This window comes from Oncorhynchus kisutch, linkage group LG12 (assembly GCF_002021735.2).
Source record: "Oncorhynchus kisutch isolate 150728-3 linkage group LG12, Okis_V2, whole genome shotgun sequence".
Taxonomy (NCBI): domain Eukaryota; kingdom Metazoa; phylum Chordata; class Actinopteri; order Salmoniformes; family Salmonidae; genus Oncorhynchus; species Oncorhynchus kisutch.
In genome coordinates this window covers 10,452,819-10,470,616 of record NC_034185.2, presented here as the reverse complement: position 1 = coordinate 10,470,616, position 17,798 = coordinate 10,452,819, and the positions used below count along the sequence as shown (strand labels likewise).

Sequence of the window (17,798 nt, the reverse complement as noted above, 5' to 3'; positions counted from 1 at the left end):
CCTTTACTACATTGAGGTATGAGCCATACTGGCTTAGACAAGGATACTTCATTCCTTTACTACATTGAGGTATGAGCCATACTGGCTTAGACAAGGATACTTCATTCCTATACTACATTGAGGTATGAGCCATACTGGCTTAGACAAGGATACTTCATTCCTATACTACATTGAGGTATGAGCCATACTGGCTTAGACAAGGCTACTTCATTCCTTTACTACATTGAGGTATGAGCCATACTGGCTTAGACAAGGCTACTTCATTCCTTTACTACATTGAGGTATGAGCCATACTGGCTTAGACAAGGCTACTTCATTCCTTTACTACATTGAGGTATGAGCCATACTGGCTTAGACAAGGCTACTTCATTCCTTTACTACATTGAGGTATGAGCCATACTGGCTTAGACAAGGATACTTCATTCCTTTACTACATTGAGGTATGAGCCATACTGGCTTAGACAAGGATACGTAATTCCTTTACTACATTGAGGTATGAGCCAAACTGGCTTAGACAAGGATACCTCATTCCTATACTACATTGAGGTATGAGCCATACTGGCTTAGACAAGGATACTTCATTCCTATACTACATTGAGGTATGAGCCATACTGGCTTAGACAAGGATACTTCATTCCTATACTACATTGAGGTATGAGCCATACTGGCTTAGACAAGGATACTTCATTCCTATACTACATTGAGGTATGAGCCATACTGGCTTAGACAAGGCTACTTCATTCCTTTACTACATTGAGGTATGAGCCATACTGGCTTAGACAAGGCTACTTCATTCCTTTACTACATTGAGGTATGAGCCATACTGGCTTAGACAAGGCTACTTCATTCCTTTACTACATTGAGGTATGAGCCATACTGGCTTAGACAAGGCTACTTCATTCCTTTACTACATTGAGGTATGAGCCATACTGGCTTAGACAAGGCTACTTCATTCCTTTACCACATTGAGGTACCACAACGTATCACATGTTAACACCACAACTAAACCTAGAGATATTATCATACAACAGTCATCACTCCTCCACATTGTTTTTGAGGTGACTACTCACGACGCATGTGACTCCTGCTGGGATGGGGATGCCGTTGATGACGATGTCGTTGGAGATGAAACGAGAAGTGCCTGGTGCTGTAGGGTACAACCTTAGAGTCTCCTTCAAAACCTGACGGGGGGGAGATGATATGAATCAAACACACCATGCTGATTAATTGACGATGTGAAGAGTTACGTGACCCGAGACTTGAACACTTGCGTTAGCTCCCTGAGGTACATCCCACTGGGCACAGACATCAATTCAACATCTAGTTTTGATTTATATTTGATTGAGTTGTCAAAATGAATTAAACATGAAAACAACATTTCACCGTCATTGGATTTAGGTTAAATGTTGGGTGCAAAAAGATGAAATGGCCTTCAGTCGTTTTGCAAATCCAATCGGTTTTCCACGTTGATTCAACATAATCGCATAGATGTTTTTTAGTTGAAATGACGTGGAAACAATGTCGACTGAACCAGTTGTTGCCCAGTGGAATGTAATAGGCTTTAGCTGAGCCGGGCTAAAACAGTCTTGTAGCATTCAGACGAACCGGGTTTACATCCAGTTGGTCACACAGTTAACTGCAGTTAATATAGTACAAGTATAGTTAAGATGGCACCGACAGAAATGGCAGCTCTGCTTCTAGCTTTTTTTAGTATGAAATCATGCTAGTAATTAGTAATGACAAGACAACACAAAATGGACACGATACAGGTAGATCATTTACCTGAGACAGGTAGGTCATTTTCCCCAGGTCGTCAAAGCTGATTTCCTGTTTCATCCCGAGGACGTCATCCACTTCCTGCCTCACCCTAGAGGTCAGAGACACTCACAAACTCAACCAACCTGTTTTTATTACAGAAATTATCAATAACCAAAATATAAATTATGAAAACAAGTCCTACTGTCACACCCTGATCTGTTTCACCTGTCCTTGTGATTGTCTCCACCCCCTCCAGGTGTTGCTTATTTTCCCCAGTGTATTTATCCCCGTGTTTCGTGTTTCTCTGTGCCAGTTCATCTTGTATGTTTCCAAGTCAACCAGCGTTTTTCTCTTTCTCCTGTTTTTTTGCATTTCCCTTTTTCTAGTCCTCCCGGTTTTGACCCTTGCCTGTTTTTGGACTTTGTACCCGCCTGCCTGACCATTCTGCCTGCCTTGACCACAAGCCTGTCTGCCACTCTGTACCTCCCAGACTCTGATCTGGTTTTGACCTTTTTGCCTGTCCACAACCATTCTCTTGCCTATCCCTTTGGATTAATTAACATTGTAAGACTGCAACCATCTGCCTCCTGTGTCTGCATTTTGGTCTCGCCTTGTGCCTTGATAGTACGAACAAGCACAGAGAGACAGGAAACACAGGGATAAATACACTGGGGAAAATAAGCGACACCTGGAGGGGGTGGAGACAATCACAAGGACAGGTGAAATAGATCAGGGCGTTGAAACCTACTTCGTCAGTATCTCTGGCAGCCTTCCCAGTTCCATGACGGCAAAAGCTAGTTGATTGGCTGTTGTCTCTTGCCCTGTCAAGATTAAAACAACAAAAGTACTGTGACTGTTGTTTCTTCAAACTTCAATTGTGTGGGAGAAACTATATTACTAAGATGGAATAAAAGAAAGACTAGTGCTTGTTTCAGGGAGACGTACCCGCAATGAAGAACGTCACAAAGTTGTCCAGCATAAGCTCCTCATCATCGTTTGCTATGTTTTCCTCTGAAATGATGGAAATATATCAGTTTACAGCATTGAGACAATAGTGCTACTCAGGGCCCGATTAAGAACTCATAGGCACCGTAACAAACACAGTTTTAAGACACTACGTTAGTGTTTTCCTTGATTTTGGCAATTTCTTGTATGTGCTTATAATACATTTTTTACCCAAATCAATTGTGTTTAAAATATTGATCCTCTGCGGCTAAATTATGCTCTCTGGTGTATTTTGAACATTGAAAGCAGCGTCCTGTGGTTGGATAAAAAAATAACATTTACATTTTATTTTATTTTATTTGCCTTATGTATGGGCTTAGACTTGCAGCTTATTTCATTTTTTTTGTATTAATCAGTTATCCAATTAAGGCAGGGCCCCCCAGTTACCCCCCCTACCACCTCTCATCTGACAATTAGCAGAGCGGCAGCAGGCTGTCTATACTCATTGAGAGCTCAGAGCAGCAGCAGGCTGTCTATACTCATTGAGAGCTCAGATCGGCAGCAGGCAGCAGCAGGCTGTCTATACTCATTGAGAGCTCAGAGCGGCAGCAGGCTGTCTATACTCATTGAGAGCTCAGAGCGGCAGCAGGCTGTCTATACTCATTGAGAGCTCAGAGCGGCAGCAGGCTGTCTATACTCATTGAGAGCTCAGAGCAGCAGCAGGCTGTCTATACTCATTGAGAGCTCAGAGCGGCAGCAGGCTGTCTATACTCATTGAGAGCTCAGAGCAGCAGCAGGCTGTCTATACTCATTGAGAGCTCAGAGCGGCAGCAGGCAGCAGCAGGCTGTCTATACTCATTGAGAGCTCAGAGCAGCAGAAGGCAGCAGCAGGCTGTCTATACTCATTGAGAGCTCAGAGCGGCAGCAGGCTGTCTATACTCATTGAGAGCTCAGAGCGGCAGCAGGCTGTCTATACTCATTGAGAGCTCAGAGCGGCAGCAGCAGGCTGTCTATACTCATTGAGAGCTCAGAGCAGCAGAAGGCAGCAGCAGGCTGTCTATACTCATTGAGAGCTCAGAGCGGCAGCAGGCTGTCTATACTCATTGAGAGCTCAGAGCGGCAGCAGGCAGCAGCAGGCTGTCTATACTCATTGAGAGCTCAGAGCGGCAGCAGGCAGTCTATACTCATTGAGAGCTCAGAGCGGCAGCAGGCTGTCTATACTCATTGAGAGCTCAGAGCGGCAGCAGGCTGTCTATACTCATTGAGAGCTCAGAGCAGCAGAAGGCAGCAGCAGGCTGTCTATACTCATTGAGAGCTCAGAGCGGCAGCATTGAGAGCTCAGAGCGGCAGCAGGCTGTCTATACTCATTGAGAGCTCAGAGCAGCAGCAGGCTGTCTATACTCATTGAGAGCTCAGAGCAGCAGCAGGCTGTCTATACTCATTGAGACCTCAGAGCAGCAGCAGGCAGCAGCAGGCTGTCTATACTCATTGAGAGCTCAGAGCAGCAGCAGGCAGCAGCAGGCTGTCTATACTCATTGAGAGCTCAGAGCAGCAGCAGGCTGTCTATACTCATTGAGAGCTCAGAGCGGCAGCAGGCTGTCTATACTCATTGAGAGCTCAGAGCGGCAGCAGGCTGTCTATACTCAGAGCGGCAGCAGGCTGTCTATACTCATTGAGAGTTCAGAGCAGCAGCAGGCTGTCTATACTCATTGAGAGCTCAGAGCGGCAGCAGGCTGTCTATACTCATTGAGAGCTCAGAGCGGCAGCAGGCTGTCTATACTCAGAGCGGCAGCAGGCTGTCTATACTCAGAGCGGCAGCAGGCTGTTTATACTCATTGAGAGCTCAGAGCAGCAGCAGGCTGTCTATACTCAGAGCGGCAGCAGGCTGTCTATACTCAGAGCGGCAGCAGGCTGTCTATACTCAGAGCGGCAGCAGGCTGTCTATACTCAGAGCGGCAGCAGGCTGTCTATACTCAGAGCGGCAGCAGGCTGTTTATACTCATTGAGAGCTCAGAGCAGCAGCAGGCTGTCTATACTCATTGAGAGCTCAGAGCGGCAGCAGGCTGTCTATACTCAGAGCGGCAGCAGGCTGTTTATACTCATTGAGAGCTCAGAGCAGCAGCAGGCTGTCTATACTCATTGAGAGCTCAGAGCGGCAGCAGGCTGTCTATACTCAGAGCGGCAGCAGGCTGTCTATACTCATTGAGAGCTCAGAGCAGCAGCAGGCTGTCTATACTCATTGAGAGCTCAGAGCAGCAGCAGGCTGTCTATACTCATTGAGAGCTCCTGAATGCTCATGTGGTTGGCGGTTTCAGTTAGAAAATGTCTAAAATCTCTATATATACATAACATCTATCAAAACTATATACAGTACCAGTCAAAAGTTTGGACACAACTACTCATTCAAAGGTTTTTCTTCATTTTTACTATTTTCTACATTGTATAATAATAGTGAAGACATCAAAAGTATGTAATAACACATATGGAATCATGTAGTAACCAAAAAAGTGTTAAACAAATCAAAATACATTTAATATTTTAGATTCTTCAAAATAGCCACCCTTTGCCTTTTACCAAACATGGATATCTTCTGTATACCATCCCTACCTTGTCACAACACAAATTAACACATCAAACCTGTTCATAGAAATGCATTCCAGGTGACTACTGTCACGACATGGCCCTTTGGGGTGTATATCGAGGCTCTCCCCTCTCTCACACCACAAGCTTTATGACTTTACAACAGGTCATAAATTCCTGGTCATGCAGAAAGAAATGGGAAATAAACCTAAGGAACAAAGAGCATCTCTTTGTTCAACTCCTATTCCCCAAAATTGGAGGATTAAACAATATTTATATTTTTGAGAATGTGGGAATGGTCCGTGGATATTTAAAGAACAATCCTGTCAAAGTTGTTTAATTTTGTGACATTAGGAAGGACGGTAGCACAGAATAACGGTAGCTTTGGAAGTGTACATTTCTCAGTTATTAATTTTCTACCTGAATGTTGTGTAAAATATATGATTGAATATGAAACTATTTGTCAGAAGATGTAATGCCAAGTTGGCCTTCTGAAAGAGATAGTAGTTTAGCTATTAAGTTTTTACTAGCCAGTAGCCACACCCCCGTGAGCCCAGACATTACATCAGGTGTCATAGAACCACCCCTTTTTCCACAGAGTATAAAACCCACTTCCTACAAAATATACATTAAGTCAAAGAACGCCGGGACAGAGTCCCCACGTTGGAATGGCTACAATTCTATAGACCATTAGAACCACACCTGTAGTTTGGCTACACGGCTGGAAATGGTTCAACTCTGAGACTATCGATCACTACAGAATAAGAGCAAATCTTAGACATATAATTGCTAGTCTGCAGCTAGGCCTCATTGTTTCTGTTCCTGTTTCCTGTGTGTGCGTTGTTCGTGTTTCTTATTTTGTATGATGTTGTGTTTATTTATTTAAACACTCACTCCCTGAACTTGCTTCCCGACTCTCAGCACACTTCGTTAGTTAGTAACCAATATCTACTGTTTCTTTATGTAATTCTGTGTGATTATGTAGTTACTTAATTAGTTAGATAATTAAGCCAATTTGTATATCGGTGATTTAGAATAGGGTTTGCGACGTTCAGTAATGAGAACTGATGAGGTAATAATAATATATTAATGAGAATGAATAATCGATCAAATATTAAAATATCTGAAGAGTTATATTCGGAAAATTATAACTCTGTAAATCTCAACATTTTCCTTGGTGCCGAGACTTCCTAGTTAATTGATGTTTACATGATTAGTTTAATCACGTAATAATTCAACCTAGAGGACTGATTTGATAATATACAGTATTCCCATTTCATGATATTACAGACAACAACTGTTTCCCAATGTTCTTTGTGGGCATCTATCCTTTTCCACAATCTTCTGGTGTTACGTAGCACCATGACACTAGTTAATGAAGCTGGTTGAGAGAATGCAAAGATCTTGCAAAGCTGTCATCAAGGCAAAGGGTGGTGACACTTTTTTTGTTATCACACGATTCCATGTGTTATTATATAGTTTGGATGTCTTCACTATTATTCTACAATGTAGAAAATTGTAAAAAGAAAAGAGCAAAAACTGATTTTTTGAATATTTTGTAAATGTATTAAAAATAAAAACAGAAATAGCTTATTTACATAAGTATTCAGACCCTTTGCTATTAGACTCAGAATTGAGCTCAGATGCATCCTGTTACCATTGATCATCCTTGAGATGTTTCTATAACTTCATTGGAGTTCGCTTGTGTTAAATTCAATTGATTGGACATCATTTGGAAAGGCACACAACTGTCTATATAAAGGTCCCACAGTTGACCTGTGCATGTCAGAGTAATGTCAGAGTAAAAAACAAGCCATGAGGTCGAAGGAATTGCCCATAGAGCTCTGAGACAGGATTGTGTCGTGGCACAGATCTGGGGAAGGGTTCCAAAACATTTCAGCAGCATTGAAGGTCCCCAAAAAACACAGTGGCTTCCATCATTATTAAATGGAAGAAGTTTAGAACCACCAAGATTGTTTTTAGAGTTCGCCACCAGACCAAACTGATCAATCGGGGGAAAAGGGCCTTGGTCAGGGAGGTGACCAAGAACCCGATGGTCACTCTGAATTTCGCTCTTGAGTTCATCTAGCTTGCAAACAAAACTACTCCAGCTACAATACCTATTTTGCCAATTGGCCTGGACCCTTTGTTGACACGGAGCCCAGTCGATAAATCACGACTGGTCTGCCGACGTAATCCCGTACATTGTGCCCTCAACCTGGCCTCTGCCGGACGTCGTTGAAGACGCTTCTGCTAGCACCGGCCTGCATCGCTGCCTGGTACTGCAATTGCTCGGCCTCTGACTGCAAGGCACTACAGAGGGTAGTGCGTACGGCCCAGTACATCACTGGGGCTAAGCTGCCTGCCACCCAGGACCTCTACACCAGGCGATGTCAGAGGAAGGCCCTAAAAATTGTCAAAGACCCCAGCCACCCCAGTCATAGACTGTTCTCTCTACTACTGCATGGCAAGCGGTACTGGAGTGCCAAGTCTAGGACAAAAAGGCTTCTTAAACTGTTTTTACCCCCAAGCCATAAGCCTCCTGAACAGGTAATCAAATGGCTACCCGGACTATTTCCCCAACCCCTCTTTTTACGCTGCTGCTACTCTCTGTTGATCATATATGTATAGTCACTAACTATACATCCATGTACATACTACCTCAATTGGGCTGACCAACCAGTGCTCCCGCACACTGGCTAACCGGGCTATCTGCATTGTGTCCCACCCACCACCCGCCAACCCCTCTTTTACGTCACTGCTCCTCTCTGTTCATCATATACAGTGAGGGAAAAAAGTATTTGATCCCCTGCTGATTTTGTACATTTGCCCACTTTAACTCTGGGGCGGCAGCGTAGCCTAGTGGTTAGAGCGTTGGACTAGTAACCGGAAGGTTGTGAGTTCAAACCCCCGAGCTGACAAGGTACAAATCTGTCGTTCTGCCCCTGAACAGGCAGTTAACCCACTGTTCCCAGGCAGTCATTGAAAATAAGAATGTGTTCTTAACTGACTTGCCTGGTTAAATAAAGGTAAAATTAAAAATAAAATTAAAAAAAATCCATAAAAACGCATGTCAAAAATGTTATAACTTGATTAGCATTTTAATGAGGGAAATAAGTATTTGACCCCTCTGCAAAACATGACTTAGTACTTGGTGGCAAAACCCTTGTTGGCAATCACAGAGGTCAGACGTTTCTTGTAGTTTTCCACCAGGTTTGCACTCAGGAGGGATTTTGTCCCACTCCTCTTCGCAGATCTTCTCCAAGTCATTAAGGTTTTGAAGCTGACGTTTGGCAACTCGAACCTTCAGCTCCCTCCACAGATTTTCTATGGGATTAAGGTCTGGAGACTGGCTAGGCCACTCCAGGACCTTAACACCTTTTGATATTCCCAAAACCGCATGCGGGAGCGTAATCATCGCCTGACAATAATTAGCATAACGCAACGGACATAAATGTCCCTAGAAAATATTCCTATTCATGAAAATCACAAATTAAATATATTGAGACACAGTTTAGCCTTTTGTTAATCACCCTGTCATCTCAGATTTTCAAAATATGCTTTACAGCCAATGCTAGACAAGCATTTGTGTAAGTTTATCATAGCCTAGCATAGCATAGCATTATGCCTTGCTAGCAGCAGGCAACCTTGTCACGAAATCAGAAAAGCAATCAAATTAAATAGTTTACCTTTGATGAACTTTGGATGTTTTCACTCACGAGACTCCCAGGTAGATAGCCAAAGTTCATTTTTTCCCAAAAGATTATTTTTGTAGGCGAAACAGCTCCATTTGTTTTTCACGTTTGGCTGAGAAATCGCCCGGAAATTGTGGTCACCAGAATCCATAATATCGACAGAAACATGGCAAACGTTGTTTAGAATCCATCCTCAAGGTGTTTTTCTAATATCTATTCGATAATATATCTGTCGGGACAATTCGTTTTTCAATAGGACCGATTGGAGTAATGGCTACCTCTGTATTTTACGCGAGAATCTCTCTCGTAGCCACCATGTGACCACTTACTCAATGTGGCCGCCTAAGGCTATTCTTCAACAGAAATGCGTAAAACTACGTCACAATGCTGTAGACACCTTGGGAAGTACGTAGAAAGCGTAAGCTCGTTGATGGTACATTCACAGCCAAAGAGGGAGTCATTGGAACGCAGCGCTTTCAAAACCTGGGGCACTTCCGGATTGGATTTTTCTCAGGCTTTCGCCTGCAACATCAGTTCTGTTATACTCACAGACAATATCTTTACAGTTTTGGAAATGTTAGTGTTTTCTATCGAAATCTGTCAATTATATGCATATTCTAGCATCTTTTCTTGACAAAATATCGAGTTGCCATTTATCTTCAGAGTTCGTTCTGCTAGGTGACCTAAATTGGGATATGCTTAACACCTCAAACGTCCTACAATCTAAGCTAGATGCCCTCAATCTCACACAAATTATCAAAGAACCCACCAGGTACAAACCTAAATCTGTAAACATGGACACCCTCATAGAAATGATCCTGACCAACTTGCCCTCCAAATACACCTCTGGTGTTTTCAATCAGGATCTCAGTGATCCCTGCCTCATTGCCTGCATCCATTATGGGTCCGCGGTCAAACGACCACCCCTCATCACTGTCAAACGCTCCCTAAAACACTTCTGCGAACAGGCCTTTCTAATCGACCTGGCCCAGGTATCCTGGAAGGATATTGACCTCATCCCATTAGTAGAGGGTGCTGGTTGTTCTTTAAAAGTAGTTCTCACCATCTTAAATAAGCATGCCCCTTTCAAAAAATGTAGAACTAAGAACAGCCCTTGGTTCACTCCAGACCTGACTGCCCTCGACCAGCACAAAAACATCCTATGGCGTACTTCACTAGCATCGAATAGTCCCAGCAATATGCAACTTTTCAGGGAAGTTAGGAACCAATACACACAGTCAGTTAGGAAAGCAAAGGCTAGCTTTTTCAAACAGAAATGTGCATCCTGCAGCTCTAACTCCAAAAAGGGACACTGTAAAGTCCATAGAGAATAAGAGCACCTCCTCCCAGCTGCCCACTTCACTGAGGCTAGGAAACACTGTCACCACCAAAAATCCACGATAATTGAGAATTTCAATAAGCATTTCTTACGGCTGGCCATGCTTTCCTCCTGGCTACCCCAACCCCAACCCCGGCCAACAGCTCAACACCCCCCGCAGCTACTTGCCCAAGCCTCCCCAGATTCTCCTTCACACAAATCCAGATAGCAGACGTTCTGAAAGAGCTGCAAAACCTGGACCCGTACAAATCAGCTGGGCTAGATAATCTGGACCCTCTCTTTCTAAAATCATCTGCCTCCATTGTTGCAACCCCTATTACTAGTCTGTTTAATCTCTTTGATCCACCTCTACGCAGACAACACCATTCTGTATACACCTGGCCCTTCTTTGGACACTGTGTTAACAAACCTCCAAACGAGCTTCAATGCCATACAACACTCCTTCCAACTGCTCTTAAATACAAGCAAAACTAAATGCGTGCTCTTCAACCGATCGCTGCCCGCACCCGCCTGCCCGACTAGCATCACTACTCTGGACGGTTCTGATTTAGAATATGTGGACAACTACAAATACCTAGGTGTCTGGCTAGACTGTAAACTCCTTCCAGACTCATATTAAGTATATCCAATCCAAAATGAAATCTAAAATCAACTTCCTATTTTGTCTCCTTCACTCATGCTGCCAAACATACCCTCGTAAAACTGACTATCCTACCGATCCTCGACTTCAGCGATGTCATTTACAAAATAGCCTTCAACACTCTACTCAGCAAATTAGATGCAGTCCATCACAGTGCCATCCGTTTTGTCACCAAAGCCCCATGTACCATCCACCACTACGACCTGTATGCTCTCGTCGGCTGGCCCTCGCTACATATTCGTCGCCAGACCCACTGGCTCCAGGTCATCTATAAGTCTTTGCTAGGTAAAGCTCCGCCTTATCTCAGCTCACTGGTCACCATAACAACACCCACCCGCAAAACTCACTCCAGCAGGTATATCTCACCGGTCAACCCCAAAGCCAACACATTCTTCCAGTTCTCTGCTGCCAATGACTGAACGATTTGCAAAAATCACTGAAGTTGGAGACTTATCTCTCCCTCACTAACTTTAAGCATCCTCTATCTGAGCAGCTCACCGATCGCTGCAGCTGTACACAGCCCATCCGTAAACAGCCCATCCAACTACTTACCTCATCCCCATATTGTTTTTATTAACTATTTTTTGCTCTTTCATGCACCAGTATTTCTACTTGCACGTCATCTGCACATCTATCACTCCAGTGTTGATTTGCTAAATTGTAATTACTTTGCTACTATTGTATATTTATTGCTTTACCTCCTCACACCATTTGCACACACAGTATAGATGTTTCTATTGTTATTGACTGTACTTTTGTTTATCCCATGTGTAACTCTGTTGTTTTTTGTCGCACTGCTTTGCTTTATCTTGGCCAGGTCGCAGTTGTAAATGATGACTTGTTCTCAACTGGCCTACCTGGTTAAATAAAGGTGAAATATATATATCTGTGGAGATGGGAGAACCTTCCAGAAGGACAGTCATCTCTGCAGCACTCCACAAATAAGGCCTTTAAGGTAGAGTGGCCAGACAGGCGCCACTCCTCAGTAAAAGGCACATGACAGCCCGCTTGGAGTTTTCCAAAAGGCACCAAAGACTCTCAGACCATGAGAAACAAGATTCCCTGGTCTGAATGCCAATCATCATGTCTGGAGGAAACCTGGCAGCATCTCTATGGTGAAGCATGGTGGTGGCAGCATGTTTTTCAGCGGCAGGGACTGGGAGACAAGTCAGGATCGAGGCAAAGATGAACGGAGCAAAGTACGGAGAGATCCTTGATGAAAACCTGATACAGAGCGCTCAGTACATCAGACTGGGGTGAGAGTTCACCTTCCAAAAGGATAACGACCCTAAGCACGCAGCCAAGACAACGCAGGAGTGGCTTCGGGACAAGTCTCTGAATGTCCTTAAGTGGCCCAGCCAGAGTCCAGACTTGAATCCGATCTAACATCTCTGGAGAGACCTGAAAATAGCTGTGCACCGACGCTCCCCATCCAACCTGACAGATATTGAGAGGATCTGCTGAGAAGAATGGGAGAAGCTCCCCAAATATAGGTGTGCCAAGCTTGTAGCGTCATACCCAAGGAGACTTGATGCTGTAATTGCTGCCAAAGGTGCTTCAACAAAGTTCTGAGTAAAGGGTCTGAATACTTATGTAAATGTGATATTTAAAAAAAAATGTCATTCGCAGCATTTTCTAAAAACCTGTTTTTGCTTCATTATTATGGGGTATTGTGATGTCATTATGGGGTATTATGTGAAGAATGATGAGGGGGAAAACGATTTAATAAATTTTAGAATAAGGCTGTAATGTAACAAAATGTGGAAAAAGTCAAGGGGTCTGAATAATATATACCGTATACATTTCCCTTTTTGTTGAAAATATAATTTATTATAAATTTTTATGCTGCCTCTTGGGCCCCCCATGGGCCTGAGCCCAGTGGCTTAAGCCACAGTAAGTCCCTGCATTAGCCTGGCCCTGGTACTGAACCTCATCAATAACATCACTGTTTTAGCAAGTCACATGCAGAGTGACAGGTAAAAGGTCTCCAATGTTAGTCTGTTCCCAGATCAGTTTGTGCCGTCTTCTCTTGAACAGTTGCAGGAGTTGGCAAGACGGCACGAACAGATCTAGGATCAGGCTACTACAACATGCCTTTGCCAGCCGTCTTGAGGATCTGTGTGAGGATGTCTTTTGGAACGTCCTCTCCGTTTTGGACGGCCATTTTCCTCTCGTTGATCCACTGTCTGCCTGTCGAACGCAGCAGCTGACAAGACTTCTTCACCTCGTTGATGAACTTCTTGTTCTTTGGGTAAAGCTACATGTGTAGGATGTGTTGATTACTCTTTTTCAATTATATGAATATGAATATGAATATAGGAAATGCAAATGTGTGTATTGAATGTTTAAAGAGGCTTGTAAAGTTTGTAATTTCCACTTAAAAATGTCAGACTTGATGTAAAATGTATATTAATTATAATCGACATAATAATTCACATTTTTGTTGCTGCAGGATTATTTTCCAGCTGTAGCAAACAGGCTCAAAATAAACTCCTACATCTTTAGAGATATGACATCCGACCATTTATTTAAATCCCATCTAGGGAATGTGACGCTGTAAAACGCATTATGGTGCATTTAGCCACATCTTACAGGCTTCCTACTTGGAAGGATGGAAACAAGAGACTAGAACAAACTGTTCATGAGTGTACATTTTTTAATTGTATTAGTTTCTTATAACACAGGATTTTATCTGATGAAACTGTAGGATTTCAAATAGATCCATTCAATAAGCCATCGTTGTGGAGAAGCATCACTAACATACTTGATGTCATTATTTACCTGGAAGGTGAAGTCTCTGACATAGTGGACCATTCCCTTCAGACACGTCTCTATAGCGTTGGGGAACGGAGAGTCACTCTCCTTCAGCAGATCCAGCTCCACTCCAAACGCCACCTACAGATGAGATAAAAACAGAGGATTGACAACATCTTACAACATGATAAGCTAAAACTCCTGGTTCTAGTTATGCTAATTATAGCTAGCACATTGGCTTGGTGAGACTAAATTGTATATTGCTTCGGTAATGAGTGTGTTATCAGTTGTCATAAGCAAAAAACTGCCTGTTATGACAATTTTACTGTCAGATATACAAACAAATGTAGCTTTATAACAGAAATAATCAATTGTAGGGGCAGTGTGGGGATCTGAGGGTAACAGGAAGTGACCGTTACCTTAGTGATGACATCCAGTGTCACACAGTTGAACATGTGTTGCATGTTGGCAGCTGTGTTGGTGTCAGCCATGTCCGCCAGTTTATCCATCAGCTTCTCTGCCCTCTCGTTGAACGCACCCATCTGACCCCGCAGATACCTAACAATACACAGCAATGATGGATGGCTGGATGGATTGATCAATGGAGTGATCAATGAGTCGATTGATCAATTATAGTGACTTACAGACTGCTGAAGGCAGGGTCCATTATTCTTCGCTGTTTGTACCACTCATCATGATTCTGTGCTGTGACCAGGCCATTTCCAAAAAACCTATGAAGAAGATGGCCAACATAGTATTTACCCTAAGACTGAATAAACTGACCAGTGGCCAAGTTGTCCTGTTTGAATGTCTATATGCTCTGTAGGCTACGCATGCAATAACCAGCATTAGGAGGGATTGTGTTGAAAGAGTTTGTACAAACTTAAACATTGACACAATAAATAGTAGTAGGAAGTATATTTAGATAACATGAATTATACAGAGGACTCACCTCTGTCCAAACAGGTTAAAGAGACGCTTGTAGAACAGTGGGGCTTTGGGGTACTTCGGTGACATCAGGACTTCCTGTGGAGACAAATAAAAGTGTCAGTTTGGTTTGAAAGGGGAATTGGGGTAATGGGTTATTTTACAGCACTTTCATTTCAGAAATTAACATGGTAAAATGTATGATTACACTAATCTTGGTTAACCCAGAACTAAAATCTTAATTTGGTCAGGTGTTTACGTCGTCAGGCCATCAGAGATTATAATTACAGTAATCTCACAGGTTTACCTTGGTGGTATCAGGACAGGTCACACACAACATCACAGCATGCAAACCGTTGATACGGTAGACCGGTCCATAAGTCTCAGCCCTGTCAAAGATGGAATAGATCTTTATTGTCCCAGGAAAAACAACACCTGATAATGTGTATGTGTGTGCATGCGTGTGTGTATGTCTACTGCTGCTCAATAGCATTCAATTCACCATTCCAGGAATTTGTCGTGGACAACTCGATCATTGCTCATCTCCCTCTGAATGGTTGGTAAATGTCCAAATAAAAAACTGGGGAGAACAAGAGACGAATTCATCCATAAATGTAAAATAAGAACGTTATAACATGAGTGATCCCTTCACCTAGTGAAAATGAAAAAGGCAGGTCAAACAGCGACCCTGACGGCTGTTGAGGTTAACTTTCACCTAGTTCCTTATCAACAAATCCAATGCGTTGTCACTCGATATAGTTGAATATAACTTTTAGGTACAGCATTTTAAAATAAATATTCAAGTTACATCATACTGACTCACCTATCCCTTGGTGGTCCCGGTATGTGATCATATTTCAGATGAATATATTTTATGTAAAGACAAAAACAGAGAAATGCGATGAAAATCAATCCAAGCAGGCAAATAAGCAAATAACTGATCCAACCTGCAAAGAAGGAGAAAAGGGCCATATTTCCAAAGACTAGATAGCTCGTGGTGACCCTGCAAACCAGTTATGTGGTCGTTGTTTTTGGGACGGAATTTGGTCAGCCGTAGTAGTACTAGTAGTAGAGAGGCATATGTGAAGCGAAAGGGTTTACTCTGCATAAAATATGTCCACGTCGAGCAGATCGTTAATTATTAATTATTTTTGGCTGCGGTTCTGCATTTTCAGGAACCCCACTTGTATGGAGCAAGATAGCTGCCAAAAGGTTGAATATATATATCGTTAAAAATGTAAGAAAATCCATATGTAAATTGTTAGGATTGTAAGAAAAGCCACGCGTGAAACATGAAATGTAAATGTTAAAATAGATCTGTAAACGTACAAACCCTATGTTCCGACTATGAATGAACATTTACACGTTCAATTATTACTTTACAACTCCCTTCACTCGGTTATAGATCTTTTAAATACAGTGCATTCAGGTAAGTATTCAGACCCCTTCCCTTTTTCCACATTTGTGACCCGTTTCAGGAAACTAGGCATATGTCGCAGGTCACTACTTAACAGGAGAGCCGTTTGAACGTAAATGTAGAGTCTTAGCTCTTATTACTTATTTATATAATACGAAAGACTCTGAATACAAGAAATTGAACTGAAGCTTCACATTTAGTAAAACTAGTTAGTACCAGAATAACATAGAACACCGCGCATGACCAAGAGTTCTCCATTCTTAAAGGGGACTTCAGTAATTAACAGAACATAACATTCCTTCTCTTATACAATCAGTTATTTTTACAAAACCACAACTGAAACATTTCCCAGAACTTGTAGTTATTTTGCATCTTTTAATATGAACTTGAACAGTTTGTTTTTGTTTGTTTGTTTATTAAGTCCAGTCTGTCTGGTGGACGGTGCCTTCGTTCTGGGTAGCACCTAGGATTGTCTGGAGGCTCCTGAACATCCTCAGTGTGTGCTTGTTAGCACCTTTATCAACACGTTCCCTTCTTTCAGCCTTGGGTCTCTTTCTTGCCCCACCGTCCTCTACAGTTCCCGGTGTGTCACTCTCAGGACCTCTCTGTGCCTGTTCTCTCTTGATTGTTGTGCTGTTTTCTGTGGAATGCATTTAGGGTTTGCACAAAGTGTTCTGCCAGCCCATTGGTGGCAGGGTGGTATGGAGCTGAGGTTGAGTGTTTGATTCCATTTACTGACATGAATCTTGTAAACTCGTCACTTACAAAAGCTTGCTCGTTGTCACTTACCAGCTGTAGCGGCAATCCAAAGCGTGCAAACGTTGTTCTGAGACACTATCGTCGGAGCTGCGGTGGAGGAGTCAGTGCAAAACACCTCTGGCCATTTGGAATGGGCATCAACTACAATCAGAAACATGTGCTTTTCAAAGGGACCAGCGTAGCCCACATGAATTCTCTGCCATGGCTCTGTGGGCCATTCCCATGGTGGACTGGGACAGGAGCAGGCATGTGAAGGGTTTCCAAACATCCGCTACAGTTCTTCGCCCTATTTTCTATCTGTTGATCTAGACCTGGCCCCCAGAAGTGGCTCCCTGCGAGCAGCTTCATTTTGACAATTCCAACATGACCTTCATGTAGTTGCTGCAAACCTGATGTTGGCATTTCTGGGGTATCATGACTCTCATTCCCCACATACTTGGTACGTTGTAATTTCGTTTCTCCGCTGTAAATACGGAGTCAGCTCCTTTCTGCCAGTAGCTGGCCATCCTGACATGGTGTAGGTGTACACTTTTGACAAGGTCACATCTTTCCTTGTCTCCTGTTTGATAACTGTGCTTGTGACCGGTAGTGCCTCGAACTGAGCGGTATGGAAAATGTCCACTGCATCCACACTCCTTTGTCTTTCTCTTGTACACGGCAGCATGGATTATCCATCTGCATTTGTGTTGAGGGACGATGGCTTAAACTCAATGTCATACATATGACTGGCAAGGAACAGGGCGTATCGCTGTAACCTGGCTGCTGTCATTGCCGGAATGCCTTTCTTTGGACTGAAAATGGAAAGCAACGGCTGGTGATCCGTAACCAGTGTGAAAAGCTTGCCATATTGGCATGCGTGGAATTTCTTGACGCCCCACACTAGCGCCAGTGCTTCTTTGTCGATTTGTGAGTAGTTTTTCTCTGAATCATTCAACGTTTGTGACGCATATGCAACTGGCCTCTCTGACCCATCTTTCAGTGTGT

At 43.0% G+C, this 17,798-nt stretch overlaps 1 protein-coding gene across 4 annotated transcripts in view; it reads right to left on the bottom strand.

Moving 5' to 3' along the window:
• LOC109900504 (cholesterol 24-hydroxylase-like) overlaps nt 1-15,762 on the bottom strand; it is a 32,026-nt gene extending 16,264 nt beyond the window's left edge. For 3 of the 4 annotated variants that reach the window (XR_004211856.1, XR_004211858.1, XR_004211857.1), the window contains exons 1-12: nt 15,462-15,720; nt 15,141-15,218; nt 14,946-15,027; nt 14,664-14,737; nt 14,356-14,442; nt 14,131-14,269; nt 13,739-13,852; nt 13,052-13,214; nt 2,704-2,769; nt 2,507-2,579; nt 1,783-1,867; nt 1,071-1,181 (exon numbers count right to left, since the gene is read on the bottom strand). Coding sequence is in view for 1 of the 4 variants with exons in the window: in XM_031836843.1 (XP_031692703.1) it covers nt 1,071-1,181; nt 1,783-1,867; nt 2,507-2,579; nt 2,704-2,769; nt 13,052-13,214; nt 13,739-13,852; nt 14,131-14,269; nt 14,356-14,442; nt 14,664-14,737; nt 14,946-15,027; nt 15,141-15,218; nt 15,462-15,610 (1,221 nt within the window). In the remaining 3 variants the exon portion in view is untranslated. Of the gene's footprint in view, nt 1-1,070; nt 1,182-1,782; nt 1,868-2,506; nt 2,580-2,703; nt 2,770-13,051; nt 13,215-13,738; nt 13,853-14,130; nt 14,270-14,355; nt 14,443-14,663; nt 14,738-14,945; nt 15,028-15,140; nt 15,219-15,461 lie in introns of all 4 variants that reach the window. The other variant, XM_031836843.1, reaches the window with a different exon arrangement.
• Nucleotides 15,763-17,798: the final 2,036 nt, after the last annotated feature.